Source organism: Mesocricetus auratus, unplaced genomic scaffold (assembly GCF_017639785.1).
Source record: "Mesocricetus auratus isolate SY011 unplaced genomic scaffold, BCM_Maur_2.0 Super-Scaffold_100015, whole genome shotgun sequence".
Lineage (NCBI taxonomy): Eukaryota > Metazoa > Chordata > Mammalia > Rodentia > Cricetidae > Mesocricetus > Mesocricetus auratus.
Window position 1 is genome coordinate 3,222,040 of NW_024429198.1, and position 17,642 is coordinate 3,239,681.

The 17,642-nt window shown below is 40.8% G+C and overlaps 2 protein-coding genes across 8 annotated transcripts in view; one reads left to right on the forward strand and one right to left on the reverse strand.

Annotated features, from left to right (window-relative positions):
• The window catches only part of Rictor (RPTOR independent companion of MTOR complex 2), a 103,623-nt gene extending 99,189 nt beyond the window's left edge, over positions 1 to 4,434 (forward strand). For all 5 annotated transcript variants that reach the window (XM_005077984.4, XM_005077985.4, XM_040757580.1 and 2 more), the window contains one exon: positions 120 to 4,434. In XM_005077984.4, the coding sequence (XP_005078041.1) occupies positions 120 to 194 (75 nt within the window). In that variant the 3' untranslated portion in view covers positions 195 to 4,434. The remainder of the gene's footprint in view (positions 1 to 119) is intronic.
• Positions 4,435 to 8,045: 3,611 nt separating this feature from the next.
• Osmr (oncostatin M receptor) overlaps positions 8,046 to 17,642 on the reverse strand; it is a 63,838-nt gene continuing 54,241 nt past the window's right edge. For all 3 annotated transcript variants that reach the window (XM_040757584.1, XM_040757582.1, XM_040757583.1), the window contains 3 exons: positions 11,844 to 11,925; positions 11,356 to 11,428; positions 8,046 to 10,732 (listed from right to left, as the gene is read on the reverse strand). In XM_040757584.1, the coding sequence (XP_040613518.1) occupies positions 10,172 to 10,732; positions 11,356 to 11,428; positions 11,844 to 11,925 (716 nt within the window). In that variant the 3' untranslated portion in view covers positions 8,046 to 10,171. The remainder of the gene's footprint in view (positions 10,733 to 11,355; positions 11,429 to 11,843; positions 11,926 to 17,642) is intronic.

Genomic DNA, 17,642 nt, shown 5'->3' on the forward strand with positions numbered 1-17,642 from the left:
CTATTTCTGAAATTTGTCTCCCAGAATTATTCTTCTGTACTTGAAGAAGTTGAAAGAGTATATCTACATTATATGTCACTTTTATTTTAAAAAATTAACAATTTACCACTTTTTCCTAGATGCATGAAGAAGCAGAGGCTGTGTTGGCAATTCCACCAAAACAACCTATAGTTGATGAATCTGACGAATCCTGACCTCATATTTATGATGTTTATAGCTAGATACTATATATTTATCCATACTTGTGGATTTCCTAAAGGCCTCATGAAATACTGACTGGCTGTCAGCGAGACGGGAGTATCTTCTGTCCCAGCAGTCATTGGTACAGAACAGCTGCAACTGCTGTCATCCCTAACTAAGCCAACTTCCTCTTCCCTGTTGGGCCCTTCTCGGGGCTGTGATTCATTACCACCGTTAATTCGGTTACCATCATATGCAAGAGCCAAGCACTGAATGCCTACATAGGTTTTCTATTTTTTTATTTTAAAAGCATAATGACAGTGGAACAGAAACAGGACATGAAGATGCACCCTTCACATAGTTATTTCTGAATGCTTTTAACTAGGGTAAATCAAAAGGACGCCTTGTTTGTTAGCTAATTCATGGGAACCAGGAGTCACTGTCTCTGAGGCGGCATCCTGTTATCCCATAGGCTGTGCTGTAACTGCTGGTATCAGGGCTCGCTGGCCCTTCCACATTTCCTTAATGTTTGTAACACTACTTCAGAGGTTTCTGACCTCAGAGCAAAAGAAGAGCCTCAGCAATTGGAACTATAATGTTATTTTATGTTGTTAGACTGCTTAAAGATGCTTTTTTGTTTTCCATCTCTCCAGGTTGTTGCAATATGTTGTTAAAGGTTATTTGTACCAATTAAGGGTTTTCACTACAGTTGTTGATTAAAATGAATCGTTCAATTGAAATGCTTCTCATGTCCGAGTACACACACACACACACACACACACACACACACACACACACACACACACACACAGTGGACTGCCATCCTCATGAGCTCCTCTCACCACTTTAAACAGACTGAGCAAGTTATTGGTAGTCTGCATCCAAAGCAAAGGAAAGCATTAAGTGATACTTTCAGTCTCTTAAAGAAAAGACAAGTTTGCCTAAAATTTACACATTCCATGTAAAAAAGAAGAGCCATATTTGTGTTTAAAAAGTTATTGAGACTCATTAAGGTTAAAAATTGTGGTGAAAAGCCTTAATTACTAAATTTTAAAGCCGTGGCAATGTCATTTTTGTTAGTGTTCTTGTTTTGCACAAAATAATTGCAGTTGTAGGTGAGTTGAAGAGTACAGTCATTGCCTTTATCACATGTGTGAAGTTGATGAAGGCAGGGTTTTGTCTGTCTGTCTAATTTGTGTATGTATAAAGATATTTGGAAATCTTTACAGAAATTAAAGAAATATGCAAATTTGTACATAAGGTAGCATGAACATCATTACTAGAATGCTTGTGAGTGAAAGGGTTATTTTTCTTGGAATAATATGTATAGAACAAAAACATCCAGCTGGACTGACTACCGTTTTGTAACTGCTTTGTGTGGCCTGTTTTTACAGTTACACATCAGCTTGAACACCATCATATACATCAGTCCATGTTTTCCCATGCTGTACACCCTTTTCATAATGGGCTTGTTTGTGAGACCTGGGAAACAGAACTCACAGAGATTGTTTTAACTGGCACTGAAAGCTCCCACTAGGATGAAGCATTTCATCTCCCTCCTAACTCCTCTGACTGCACTTCAGCAAATTGTTCTTACATGCACTGTGTGGCAATTTCCATGACAATAAAGCAGACAAGGGCTCTAAGCTGCTGCTTACACGGTTCTTCTCATTCACTCAGAAAATCCAGTGAGGGTAAAACTTTGAACTTCATCACTGAACCCAAGTGTTTATTTAAATGTCAACAGTACTTCTAAGAACATTGCCTATCACCTTGGTCTTTGGTATTGGATAATAAAACTGCCTTCCCAGAGAACCAAATGTCAGAGATACTAGACCAAATGTGGTTACAATCCCAAAGGAAGGAATGTAATCTTACTCATAATGGGATTAACATTTTAGACATTCATTTTAAACACTACCTCAGTTAACATAGAGTATAAAATCTGTGGTTTCATCCCTCAAAAATTAACAGTAACTATTTTTATTTTTCATCACACAAAACTATTCCCCATCCTGCGCACCTAAGTCAGCCATCCCTAAATTAAGACTATGCCTAGTGTCCTAAGCAGGTGTTTGTTTTGTTTTGACTTTTGACTGTTACTTTGAAAGGTGTGTGTGTGTGTGTGTGTGTGTGTGTGTGTGTGTGTGTGTGTGTGTGTGTGTGTGTGATATCTGCCTATAGCACTTACTTTGGGAAGATATTGGAGCTTTGTGATGATAAGTCTATTGGAGGAAATTGTCTATGCTTAAATTTATAGTGCTATGTGGTTTAACCATGGTTTCACCAGGAGGTGTAATACATTTCCTTTAAGTGCTTGTATAAAAGTAGACTTTCATGATGAAAACTACATGCAGTGCCAAGTGATTAGTGTAGGTGTTTTATGACTATTAAATTATAGCAGAAAAAGTTAGGAATGATGTCAATGGTAATAGAAATCATTGAAAAATCATCTATAAATAGATATTACCAAAATAATGTCAATACTGTAGTTTTTCAAAAGCTTAGAATTAATCTTAGTCACATAAATTTGTACTATTGGTAATTATTTAATAATTTGGAGGAGTTTGAACAGTTAAGCTGGTTGTAAACTGTGAATTTCTAATCGTAAATTGTCATTTCTAATTGAATTTTTTCAAGAACAGATTTCAGCTTCGCATACTAAGTAAATACTGACAAATAAGGAGAAATTTAGTATTTATAAGAAAATAGGCTCTAAAATTTCTTGTCCGTTTATTTTCTGTTTGTGCTTAGGGTATATTGGAGGAGGAAAGTGTTCTCCCTGACTGTAGTATTTCTAATAAAGAGTAACAAATAGACATCCCTGAGACAGTGATATTACAAGACTGTTGGAAGTGTATGCACAGTTGCTGTGGTGATGTAACAGGTCACTGCGAGCAGTGTCTTCAGCAGCATTCCACTCTTGTCCAGAGCATGAGATGGTTAAAGCTGAATTCCATGTCACCATGGTGGAGTGTTCAAAGTGGGATGTCACTGTTTATTTAATTTGTCTACTGCTATTTATATAAAATTTTTATTTCATTCCTTTCAGAGGATGCCTTTTATTCCCCATATCAAAGCACAGATTATTAAGCAATAAGAAACAAAATTGTCTGTCATTCAAATTATAATTGCAGTTATTCTCGTATGGTAAGAGTGAGGTGCTAATTTTGTGTGAGAAGAATTCGTGACCACTTGGGAAATGTATTTTGGAAGTAAGATTTTTTCCCTTCCTCCTTTAGACTTTTGCTTCCATTTTGTCTCAAATTCACAATCCATGAAAGAAAAGTAGAATTGTTTGAGAGACTTCTAAGAAAAGCTGCTTGTAATGAACATTTCAGATTTTCCTAAATGTGGGTTGGCAAAGAGCTCCGTTCCCTCTGTACTGGCAGAGTCTGCTGTCCCATCTTAACCTTGAGAGTGTCACTACACTGAGTCCCACTTCAGGCATGCCAGTGAACTTAGAAGGGCACAGCAGTCTGCACAGGGCTTTCCAGAGGCCTTTCTCTTTAATTACAGTTCCCCATGAGGGGTTTCATTTCCAGTACATTTATACGACTCACAGAATGTGGGATTCCTCCCCTTTGGAGTATTTTTATAGTTAGGTGGATAACTCTGCCACAGATGCATGGATTGCACATTTGACTCTGTAAGATACTTAATATGAAAATATGCCAAAAAGGAAGCATATCTTACAATTTTCCCATGTAACTAGGTTGGTCTAGCACAAAATGCAAAGTCTTAGGGCAGAGAGGGAATGATGAAAATTTTTTATGTATGATTGTTGAAAAATGTTTCATTACTGGCCTGTCAGAAACCCTAACAATGCATTGTGAAACAAATGATGTAAATTAAATTAGCTTTGAAAAGTGGTAAGGGATCGTAAAGAGAATCTCAGACTCAATGCTCTCTGACCACATGACCTTTTTTTATTTAGTAATACGCTGCTACATTTTTGGAGGTTCTGGTGTTTGTAGGTCACTGAACAGACATTGAAATCTGATTTATATTGTATAACTGTAACATAGAAAGAAAAAGTATTTATATATTTTCCTTAAGAATATTTCATTGAGTTGTGTATAATTTAAATAAGATTTGTTCCCAAATGGTTTTGCTCACCTTGATTTTGTTGTTGTTGTGGTTTTATTGTTTTTGTATAATGTGTACAGTTTATGTTAAGGGCATTAAAGCCTCCTGAAACATAATCTTATCAAAGGGATTCATTGTTAATAAAATGTACTTAAAATTCTTAAACTTGTGGCATTGTTGCTTTATTTGAAAATGTGTGTTACTGGGCCTTGACTTAAATCACATGATACTGATGTTGACAGTGCAATTTCCAGGAAATTGGCTTTTTGCTCCTACAAATGAGGATGATCTTGTGTCGTGAAAAGAGGCTGCTCTCAATTTTAAAGTAGTTGTACTTCAGTGGCATTCTTCAGAATTTAATCTGATGTACTAAACTTTTTCATCTCAGATCATTATTGTGAAGGATTTGGAAAGAGAAATGCTTTAGTTAGAACAACTTTTGACTTTCTGAGGTCATAAAAAAATGACATTCAAGAGGAGTGATGCTCATTCGTTACCACACACTGGCCTGAGCAGAGAAGCCAGCTGAGAATTCAGTGTGAACGCCATGGTCTGTTAAAGTTGCTAAAATATATTCCCCACCTTAAGCAAACTTGTCCCAGGCCTGTGGACACCTGTATGTATGTCCTTATACTGTGTTTTATCAGAAGTGTAAAAGATATGCCTAATTTACAGTAGTATAAGAAAATGACAGTCTTTATTTTTAAAGCTTTACCGTATAAAAGTATTCAAATGGCTGAAGAGATAGCTCAGTGGTTAAGAGCACTGACTTTTTTTCAGAGGATGCAGGTTCAATTCCCAGGATCCACATGTGGTTTTTCTTAGTGCTTATTAGTGGCCCTAGGCCAACTTCATACACTTAGTCTTCCTTACTGGAGATAACTCATGGTCTTATTTGCTAATTCTCAGGACTTTTCGTCTCCATTTTATCTTTAAGGGTTTTAGAAGCACTCCATGCAGTATCTTTGAGACAAAGCAAGCTTAACCAACAGCTCACAGCCTCAACCTTAAGTTTAATTCAACTTGGTGTTCTTATAAATGCACACTTTGAAAATAAGATTAGCCATGTCTCTCTCTTTCACACACACACAGAGTACATGGACAACTTCTTTACATGTGGAGGCCAAGATCAAATATCTAAATCACCTTTTTTCTGAGATAGGGTCTCTTGATGAACTTAGAACATGATTTGGCTATGACTGGTGAGCTCCTGGAATCCTGTCTCTCACTCTGCATACTGTTTACTGATTGTTTTGCTGTGCAGAAACATTTAACTCATGTAATCTCATCTATCAGTTCTTGGAATTGTCTCTGCTGTCAGTCCTTTTCAGAAAGTGCTTGCGGATACCTCTGTCTAGACATGTTTTGCCGTTGTGTTCTAGCAGTTTCAAAGTTTGGGATCTAACACTGGGGGTTTTGATCCATTGATTGATTTTTGTACAAAGTGAAAGAGATTGGACCTAATTTCAGTCTTAAGGATGTGAAACGCCAGTTTTCCCAGCACCATTTACTGAAGAGCCTGTCTTTTCATGTATTTTTTATACCTTTGTCAAATATTAGGTAGCTGTAGCTGTGTGGGTTTGTTTCCAAGTCCTCCACTGTATCTCAAAACTCTGTGTCTCCTTTGTGCCCATATCATATGCTTTTGTTTATATGGCCTGGAGTATAAAATAGTTTATGGTCAGGTATTGTGATGTCTCCAGCTAAGAATTGCTTTGGGTAATCAGTGTTTTTTACTTACTTACAAATGTTAGGATTATTTTATCTGGTTTTATGAAGAATGCTATTTGAATTTTGATGAGAATTCCATTGGACATGTAATCACATTGACTAACAGCCTTTTTTTTTTAAACAACATTCTATTAATCCAGGATAATGACAGGTCTTTAAAGAGTGTTTTGTTTTGTTTTGTTTTGTCTTGTTTTCGAGACAGGGTTTCTCTGTATTGTTTTGGAGACTGTCCTGGAATGCGCTCTGTAGACCAGGCTGGCCTCGAATTCACAGAGATTCGCCTGCTTCTGCTGGGATTAAAGGTGTGCCCACCAACGCCCAGATTCTCTTTAAGGATTTTTAAAAGTTAGTTATGGGGGCTGGAGAGATGACTCAGCAGTTAAGGGCACTAACTGGTCTTCCAAGGTCCTGAGTTCAATTCTCAGCACCCACATGGTGGCTCACAACTCCAGTTTCAGGGCCTCTGACACCCTCACACAGACATGCATTCAGACAAAACACCAGTGTCCATAAAAAACAGTCACGGATGAGGTTTTTTCTGATTTCTTTCTCTACAGGCTCATTGGAATATAGAACACTGCTGGATTTTTAGATGTTGATTTTGTATCCTGCAACTTGCTGAATGTGTTTGTCAAATCTAAGAATTTTCTCCTGGAGTCTTAGGGGTTAATATCTAGAATATATAAGGAACTTCAAAATGTAAATCATCTAAAAGTCAATAATGAGCTGATGAGCGGAGTAGATAGTTTTGGAAGAGGAAAAAATTGTCTGAAAAAAACGTACAACCTTAGCCATCAGAGCAAGGCAAATTAAAATGCTTTGCGATTCCAGCTCAAGCCAGAAACCCAGTCACAAAAAGACAAACACGGTATGTACTCACATATGGATTTTAGGCATGAAACGGGAGTGCCAGCCTACAATCCCACTGCCAGAGTCTGGGAAACAGGGAGGACTCTAAGAGAGAGATGTGTAGTACCCCCAGAGAAGGGGAACAGGACAGGATCTCCTGAGGGGAATGGGAGCTGGAGGATTGTGGGGGGGGGACTGGGAGAAAGAGAGAGGAAGGAGAGGAGGACATGAAGGTGCAGGAAGGTTGAGTTGGAAAAATAAAGGAGAGCAGGATGAGAGACACCATAATAGAGCCGTTATAAGTTTGAGGAGAGATCTGGCACTAGTGAGATTTCCAGAGATCTACAAGGATGACACCAACTGGCAGTCTAAGTAATAGTGGAGAGGCTACTTTAAATTCCCGTCCCCGATAATGAGATTGACAGCTATCTTGTATACCATCCTAGTCCTTTCATCCAGTGTCTGATGGAAGCTGAGGCAGACACCCACAGCTAAACACTGAACGGAACTCCTGGAAACCAGTTGCAGAGGGAAGAATGTTGAGCAGAGGGGTCAAGACTGGGCTGGTGAAGCCCACAGAAACAGCTGACCTGAACAAGGGGGAGCTCGTGGACCCCAGACTGATAGCCTCTCAGCTGATCCAGACCCCCTGAATGTGGGTGTCAGTGAGGAGGTCTCTGCATTCTTTGGGGGCCTTGGGCAATAGATCGGTATTTATCCCTGGCATCCAAATGAACTTAGGGAGCCCATTCCATATGGAGGGATGCTGTCTCAGCTTGGACACATGGGGGAGGGTCTAGGCCCTGCACGGGATGTTATGACAGGCTTTGGAGATCCTCCATGAAGGGCCTCACCCTCCCTAGAGAGTGGAGGGGGGACTGGGTGGGGGCTTGGGGAGGATTGACGTGTGAAGCAAGCTTGTTTCTAATTTAAATTTAAAAATAAAAGGAAAACATGGTGGGGATGTGGAGAAAGATGAATAGGATACAGAATCTTTTTGCACAACTGGTGGAAGTGTAAATAACAACCACTATGGTTCCTTAAATTAAAATAGATCTGCCATATGACTGAGTTCCACCACTAATGCATGTGCAGGCGAAGGACTCTTAAATCAGCATAGCACAGTATTTGCATATCCATATTCATTGCTGCTCTGTTCGAAAGCTAAGATAGGAACCAGCCTAGGGAGCCATCAGTAGATGAATAAAGAAAATGAGGTTTATTCAGTTCTAAAGAGTATAAGACATTTGCAGGAAATGGATGGAGCTGGAGATCATTATGGTACTGAAATAAGCCAGATGTAGCAAAATATCACTTTCCTCTTAACGTCTAGATTTAGTCTGTTGCTGTTGGAGTAAGGACTGTAACAGGGACAGGAAGGGGACCACAAGAGGGAAGAGGCGCCTTGAAGTGTGTGATTCACTTCAGGACTGATGAAATGTGTGGATTCCGAGTGAGTGCTGAAGCAACCCTTTTTAGGTTGAAGGGGTACCTAGAAGTTTACATTTTTGTTAAGTTTATGAGGTGATTTATTGGCTCATTTCATTCTGTTGAAATGATTGTGAAATGTTTTAATTTGGGCTTTATCGAAACAGCAAAAATTAATGTTTTATGGATTATTTTTTAAACAAAATGGAAATGAAAGAAAACATTTACAATCAATGTCATTAACATTTCTGGGTACAAATTTCCAGTGAGAAATACATTGACAGAAAAGCAGACATGGTATTGGCAGTACTGACCAAAGTCATCTCCCATCTAGACTGTTCAGGATACTGTCTGGTATACTAGGTTAGGTCAGAACCGTTTTCTCTATCAAAAGGCATGGTTATAGGTAAGAAAAGATTGGACAGCTTTAACAGAACATTCACGGTTGGTGTTAGCTATGTTCTGAGGCCACATGCCATATGGATATTGCTACAGTATTGGTAACTGCCATGCATGTACACAAAGTCATTTTTCCCACCATATTCACAGCAAACAAGACAAAAGGAACCTCTCTTTATCTTATTTTACATTGTGACAAGCATCAAGAGGAAGAAGCTAATGTATTGAAAACGTGTAGGTGTCTGGCTATTACATATAACACATTCCTAAGATTGTTTACAGGAGCTAGGCTGCTACCAAGCTCCATGGGAGTCCAGGCCTTATCTAAAAATTATGTTTTTATACAGTGGGTATTTTTGTGTGCCGTGGCCTAATGCCTGATGCATGTAAGTGCTATGGTTGTTGTTAATACTGCATTTAAGGAATAACAAGGAAAACTCTATATACAGAGAGTTTGGTACAGACATTTTTTTCTGAATATTTTCTTCCTAGAGTTGTCTGGATCTTGATGTAGAAGCCACAGGGACGACCAAGTGTATTGTCTGACAAGACATGATTTGGGGCCAACACTGAACTAACTTCTAACTCCATAGAATATCTTAAATTTAGAGCTAAATTATACCCAATACTGCAGCTATATAGCATAACAGGAATGTAAATGAGACAGAATTCTCTTGAACCAGTCAATATGTGAAAATAGGTCATTTAGATACAGCCTTGGGTTGGGGACATTAAATGTGAAAGTAATCACTCAACAAAATGTCCTTTTTCCTATTCTGAGGTAGTCAAAAATTAAGGAGGAAGACTGGAGTCTACTGAACAGACAGTTGTCACCTGCACACCAAGTCTGGAATTCTTTGCGATCCTGTTTTACCACAGTAAGTTGGATGGCGGGAGACCTGTGAAGACTTGCTGTCCCATTTGTATGTCTTACCTGTTAGGTTCAGTGTAGGCACCAACAAAGTTACTTTACTTTATCCATGACTACCTATTCTCACTTCAAAGCAAGGCCAAAATCTAGTTTGTAACCTTTCCATTAAATGTGATAAGTACACAACTGGAGTAATAAATCTCTTGTGGCATTAAAACATTTAATCCAGTTGCTTTATCCTTAAAATAGTAAACATTAGGTCAAGTTTACATGACGATGTTCTCTCCCTACAAACCGAAATCCTAGAGCCCCAGGCATTTTGTGCAGTCTTGAGTAGATAGGGTCTGTGAAATCGCTGATGAGTATCCTGTGTAAGGGTCACCGGTACTGATTTAGGAAGAGCTTGGAGCAAATACTAGCAAGGTCAGCATGCACCATTTCTAAGGAAGCCTTCAGGGTAAATGCCAAGTTGTATAGCTCTGGTCTTTATTCTGTCAGCCTGTAATGATCTTTTATAAATTAGTGCTGCTGGAGTCAAGGACCAGGGCACATGGTGATGGCATGGTACCAGCCACATCCCCAAAAGTGCCTGTAGCCTATTAACTGGGTTGGTGGTGGTTAACTTTACTGTTCACCTTGACCCAAGAGTATCATTGAGGTCAGGCTGTTACTCTCACTCAGAGCAAGTGATGGGAGTCTTCCCGGAACTGCCATTTGTCTTTTGTAACCTGAACAGTGCACTGGCTTGGGTGAATTTGTGACAAGACTATCCTTGTCTCCACACATGGGTGAAGCCAGCTGAGACACATAAATCAAGCTAGTTTCTTCAGTCGGGCTTTCTGCCAGGGACTTCATGTAGTCTTTTTCTAGAACATTTAGTAACTTGTCAGGTGGAGTCAATAGTCCAAGTTGACCTGGAGTGTCTTTTAGGGGTCCTGGATTGAGGCCATGGGAACCAGAATCAAAAGCTGACTGATCATAAGTAAAATTCTCGAAGAACATGAAGGGCACAGGGCCAGAGGAACCGTCTTCTGTTGGCACTGAGGAGGGAGGCTTAATGGATACATCTTCATTGTGTGGTTTCCCAGAGACTATGCACTGTGTCTTGGGGCCTTCTACCTTGTTTATAACTTCAAGGACATCTGGAATGCAGTCTTTGACATTCATTATTAAGTGGGGGTTCTTCTGCAAAGGAATAAAACAAGTAATATAAATGTATATGTGGGAGTATCCAAGTGTATCATGTATGTAGTGTGCACTGAGAGCTTCCTTCCCATCCCTTCCTGGCCACATGTTAACTTGAAGGTTGTGACAAAAGCCAGCTGATTCACCAGGACAGAGCAGATCATTTTATCACCAGAGTTTGTGTCTGACTCTCCGTTGGATAAAGGCTTTCTCACCCACTGACTTTTCTGGTAGCCCACAATGAGCACGACACAATCATGTTTGTTTGGTCTGTCCACACCAGGGCCTTCCTCATGTTAGGCAAGCCAGCACTCTGCCACTGAGCTGTTTATCCAATTGCCTGTCTGTGTTTGTGCCTCTTAATTTATTATCTTTTCCTGAAGAGATATGAGAAACCTTGTTCAATGAAGCCCCAAACTCACACACTCACTGTTTGGGTTTTTGAGAGAGAGTCCCACTATGTAGCATGGAAGGCTTGGAACTAAGTATATAGCTCAGACTTGCCTCAAACTCGTGAAGATCCTCTTACCATTTACCTCCCAAAGTTAGGAATTGCATGCATGTGCCAACATGCCCAGCTGGATTAGTTCTTCTGTGTTACACATACAACACCCCACATTTACCTTGGATTTTATCAGTGACAGGATGCTGCTCTTGTATGGATTTGGAATGTCAGGATAGCATTTTTCCTTCACCCTAGAAGAACAGAACAGTGAAATTCAGAGCAAATGCACAATTCAGTGGAATGGTTAGGAGTCAAAGCTCTGAAGGATCTATGAAGCAAAAAACATAACACTTCCCTTGCTTTAATGTCCATGTTGTAGGATGATACATGAAGCTAACAACAGTATTGTTGCAGGCAATCCATGGCTCTTTCTATATAAAGCATGCAGATATCTGCCAAGCATAAGGTGGCATAAATAGTAGCTATGGCCATGGAGCAACCTTTGAAATGGTTCTTTTCCCGGTTTACTGATCCAGAAGTCAAAATTGTCAACTACATTACATATGCTCACCTACGTTTCTTTAACCTTTCTTTTCATTATTCTTTCCCCATATGATTCTGTACCATTTCTCATGGTTTGTCTCCAAAAGCTCCCTTTGAACTTACCACTGGCTTTTCCAGTAGCACGCAATGACGATGAGCAAGACACAGAGAGTCATGGGTAATATGATCTTCAGCAGCATGTGGGCTAAAGAAGAACAAGGAAAGGGATCATTTTCACATATGCATTGGCCTCCTTGAAAGAACAAAAGCGTATGAGGGTGAAGAATTTTCCATGCTTACTGCTCCTCAAATGTATGTATTTATGCAAGACTCAGTATGAGTTTAATTCTGAAAAATTGCTTCTCATTAATAAATAGATCTTATTAAATAGATTTATAGAAATTCAACTGGATGAAATTTACAGAGAAAAGACCAACTGAGCTGGGTATGATGGTGCATACCTTTAACACTCCTAACCCAGGAGGTGGAGCATAACCAACAGGAGTTCAAGGTCAAGGCCAGCATGGGCCCTATGAGACATTAACTAATGCAGGGATCCTTTTGCTATCAGCCAACACTCCATAGGTCAAACACATTAAGTCTGATAGAATAGAGCATAACTGCTGATGTCCTCACTCCCCACCCCCTAGCTCTGTGGTAGGTCGAGTGCTTTCCTGCCTCTCACCTGGGGCCTTAGTTTGGCCAGTATGATGACGATGCATCATAGCTATGGTCTGGGTAGGGGCTTCATTATGTTTGCACAGGCGTTCTTTCATCCACCGTGAAAAGAAAATCCCCAGTGTACTTACTGCTGCCCTTTACCAGAGAGCACATGACTTTATATGAAACATACCTGCATTAGACCCAAGCCTGGAAGTCAGGGTGACCCAGTCATCCAAGTCATGCTGACATGGGACCCCTGGTCAGAAGGCAAATACTTGTCCACCACAGAAGCTCTAAGGTTGCTTACCATACAATAAAAACTGGCTGGGTTCAGAAGTTCCTACCTTTTGATATTGTGACAACATTGTCATCTGACAAAGATTCACACTCAGGAACTAAGCAATGGAGTTACACACACACAGATTAAAAAGTCACAATATTTTAAGTATATTGGGCCATATTCAGTACTGTCCTGGGGTACATGTGTATGGTGGAATACTTAAGATGTGTTACATTCTTTTATGCTGTGGAATACTAGTTTAACAATGCAAAGATGTGTTGCATTTTTTTAAATGTTGCATCTGTTTAACTCTTTGAAGCTGTGTTACTTTGCCTGCCTAAAAAACCTGACTGGTCTAATAAAGAGCTGAACAGCCAATAGTAAGGCAGGAGAGGAGTAGGTGGGGCTGGCAGTAGAGTGAATAAATAGGAGGAGAAATCTAGGCTTGAACGAGAAGGGGAGAAATGAGAAAAGAAGGCAAGGAGGACGCCAGGGGCCAGCCACTCAGTACCACCGCCAGCCACAGGACAAGAAGGAAAGAAAAGATATGCAGAAATAGAGATAGGTAAAAGCCCACAGGCAAAAGGTAGACAGGCTAATTTAAGTTAGCAAAGCTGGCTAGAAACAAGCCAAGCTGGGTCAGGCATTCTTAAATAAGTGTCAATGGATTAATTTGGAGCTGGATGGTGGGCCCCCAGTGAGTCAAAAAAGAACCAACTACACATGTGACTTACGGGCTGCAGACTGGATATGGAGACAAGACTTCTAGTTAGGCTTACATTAAATTACCTGTGTCCCTCTTAACCTCCTTCTATAATTCTGCTTTATTTCTCAAATATATCAAACATTATTAGGTTTTAAAAATGCTCTCCTTGTTTCAGTTGCTGGCAATTCAACTAATCGGTCACTCAGCTGTGTGTAATGAACCTCCTAAGCAAATGACTTGGAAGGTTCTGAGGACACATGGTCCTCTCCTATATATGCTTCTCCTGCCCTTCTCACTCCTTTCCCAGGACTTCCTGGACCAGAAAAAGTAGCTTGGGGACACTGGGTGTTGCTTTGGGGACACTGGGTGTTGCTTTGGGGACACTGGGTATTGGTTTGGGGACACTGGGTATTGATTTAGGGACACTGGGTGTTGGTTTAGCGACACTGGGTGTTGGTTGGGGACACTGGGTGTTGGTTTAGGGACACTAGGTATTGGTTTAGGGACACTGGATGTTGGTTTGGGGACACTGGATGTTGGTTTAGGGACACTGGGTGTTGGTTTGGGGACACTGGGTGTTGGTTTGGGGACACTGGGTGTTGGTTTGGGGACACTGGTTATTGGTTTAGGGATACTGGGTGTTGGTTTAGGGACATTGGGTATTGGTTTGGGGACACTGGGTGTTGGTTTGGGGACACTGGTTGTTAGTTTAGGAACACTGGGTGTTGCTTTGGAGACACTGGGTGTTGGTTTAGGGACACTGGGTGTTGGGCAGTGCTGCAGTTTTAGAAGGGAGGCTGCCCTGGGTAGAGACCCACACTAGTGTGGTGAGGATACCTGCTCTCAAGACTTGCCCTTTGAGTGTTATAATCAATTTTAAAAATCTGGAAAAAATATTGATTTACATATTTTATTGAAAAATGCTTTTAGCATTTCAGATTGCTTTGAACTGGGGAATATTTGCACATTCATAGTGAAGTGTATGAAGAAAGTCTAATTACAAAATTCATACAAAATTCATGTGCATTGTATAGCCTGAAGGTAATTTAGTGCAGTGTACTGCACAAGGCCAGAAGTTGAATTTTCCTCTCATGGCATGACAGCCCTCAAAATGCTTTGATTTGGAATTTGGAATTTCACATTTAGCATATTCAACTTGTGGGGGGTGGAGGGAGAAACAGAGATAAACATACAGCCCACTGAGTTTTCACTCATAGACACACCCATCGAACCAGTATACCGAGCAGGAGGAGCATCACCCAGGATCCAACCACTCTTTATCTCCAAACAACCCGTAGGCTGATCTCAGAGTGATGGCATTCTTTCTCTGCACTCTAATAGAACAGCATAGCAGAACTCACACCTGTCATTCGCTTGTAGGTTTCTCTGTACTATTTTATAACTGTAGAGATTTTGTTTTCATTACGATACTCAATTGTGTGACTATAGCAGAGTTATGTATCCTTCCCAGGAGATGAAGAGTGAATACTTCCAGTTTGTGAGCCTCATGAATGTGGGATTTCTAGTAGTTGTCGGTAGGTGGTTTTGGGAGGGGATGCTGACATTTTTTTTTATCAAAAAATGAGGGTCTAAGCTCCACATTGAACACACACTCTGTGGGGCTGGGGTCAGCAGGGTTTCTCTGTATTGCTTTGGAGCCTGTCCTGGAACTCGCTCTGTAGACCAGGCTGGCCTCTAACTCAAGGAGTTCCTCCTCCCTCTGCCTCTGCCTCCCGAGTGCTGGGATTTAAGGCGTGTACTACCAACACCCAGCCTGAACACACACTTTGTTTAGAAGACACAAATCTACCAGTTTTCCTAAGTTGCTTATGCCAACTTTTTCCCTACCTATGGACAGCCAGATCTACACAGAGAAATCCTGTCTTAAAAAGAGAGAGAAAGAGCGAGAGAGCGAGAGAGCGAGAGAGCGAGAGAGCGAGAGAGAGAGAGAGAGAGAGAGAGAGAGAGAGAGAGAGAGAGAGAGAGGAGAGAGACTGAGTTTGATTTTTTTCCATTTGTTTTAGTTTAGTTCAACTACTTTTCAGGTCGATTTTGAAAACAAACCTTCAGAACATAATCTACTTCTGTACTGAGGCTGAGAAGTTACTCCCAGTTCTACGTCATGACAACAGACCGTAGGTTCTAAGTACTACAGAAGATGTGTCCCACTCACACTGTCTGCTAACAGCCTGGCTTCACAGCAGCTACCTACCACAGAGTGCACTGGCCACCCTCTGGTTGGGCCTGGCTGTTGGAGCTGTGGCTTGTGCCACCATCCAGCATTTCACCAGCCTGGAAAAGGTCAAAATGGAAGGAACACTTTCTTCTGAGCGTGTCCTGCTTTTACACATCATCAACCCAAAGGCATCTTAAGTTGACCATCATTTGGTGGGGAAACAGCTGAAGCCAGTGTGCTTGTTAAATCCAGTGGAAACATAGTTCCAAATGTCCAGAAGCAGAGGCAGGAATGGTAGGGGAGAAGGGCACCAGAGGTCTCTAAATAGACTTCCTGACCTCTGTGCCTCATTATCTTTACTTAGTATGCTAGTCATCATTCAAAGACAAAGTACCAGCTCAGAAAGGGACCTGCTGTTAAATGGTACCACAAAATGAGCAAAAAATTCTACACAACTTAGAATTTCAGCATTACAGTTTTGGCATTTTTGTTCATTTTTATCAAACAAGTCTCCTAGCAAATGTAAATTTTTCTAATTCCTAGGTATCAAGGGCTGAGGTGTAGTTAGCAGACTCATATAACATTCTATTTTAATATGTACACCAAGTGTCAGGGAAGTTGTGAGTAGTTGAAATACTTTCTTATTAATAGCAGTCAATGTGATTAGTAAAGCTAAGGTCATAAGGTTTACCACAAAGATTAATGAAATCTTAAAAATATAAAGTTATCATTTTGCATACCATATAAACTCAGAAGGTGGGGAAAAATAATACAGAAATAAATTTAAAACTCAAAATAAGACTTAGTCATGGCAATGCCCACAATTCGAGCATTAGGTAGGTGTAGGCAGGAGAGTCATGAGTTCAAGTTAGCTATGTAGCCTGTACTACATGACACCCCAATCTCAAAAGCATCACCCCATCCAACGAAATTACTTGAATTACAGAATTACTTGAATTCTGATCTGACCTGCAGCTGTATGTGTCTGTGACACCAGTTAGGACACTGTGGGTCCACTCTCCTAATTATTGTGACAGTCCTGTCCCATCACCAGTTAGGACACTGTGGGTCTACCATTCTAATTATTGTGACAGTCCTGTCCCATCCTAGCAGCTCAGATTTCAGTGAATGGATGCTGCTTGGGGGAAGCCGGGAACTTCCAGCTTAAGCCTATTTCTTTCTCGAAGTGTCTTCAAGGTCTCCTCAGCCTGGCCCTTCAGTGACTTCCCACCCACTCACCAGCGCAAACACTCATACAATGCTCCAAATCCTATTGCAGCAATGGAGGGCCTAGAAGTGCCTAGAAGTGCCTCCAGCAAGACTTCATCTTTTAGGACCACTCAAGACTGGATCTTGATTTCACATCAGCAAAGCATCTCAGTATGAACCAAGTGAAGCAGAATTAAAGTTTTTCCAGTAAATTTATTATAGACGTTGAGCATTGGGTGTAAAAGAAAGAAAGGCATTTGGGAAGAAAGTTAAGAGACACTCAAGAACCTGGTGTGGGCTTATCTGAGGAGAGCCATCCCAAGACATTGTCCCCAGCACCCTGTATTAGATTGCATTCTCTCCCCACCTTTCTGTTAGTGGCTGCCAGAGTTTGTTTTGGAAACACAGTTCCTACTATGTCTCTTCTTACTCTATCTCTCAAGCCAAATGCATTTTAGAAAGACATTATCTCTTCACCTGACCCTCTCCCCAACAAGATTCACAATCACAGAGCTGGTAACATACCTGCCCAATCTACCTCATATTGCCAGGCTCTGACTGTCCTCCCCAGACCCTAGCAGAGCAAAAATCCACCGGTCAGCCCAGAAAACCAGGTAGAAGGCCAAAGCAGAAGGCAGCCCATGACCACCCATGCTGGAGAGAGAAACTGCCAACCCTTCTGATGTCAACTCTAAAATGTGCTGTGATTTTCAAGTCACCCCGAGACTGACTCCCAGAGACAGGCACCCAGGGTCAGTGAGAAAGATGAGAAAAAGGTTCTAGATCATAAGTGGTCAGATTACTGCTACTTTTACCTGGGGTTTGGAACAGGATTCTGGGTAACACTTTTGTGTAGAAGAGAGAGGAAGAGATGGAGAGAAGAAATTA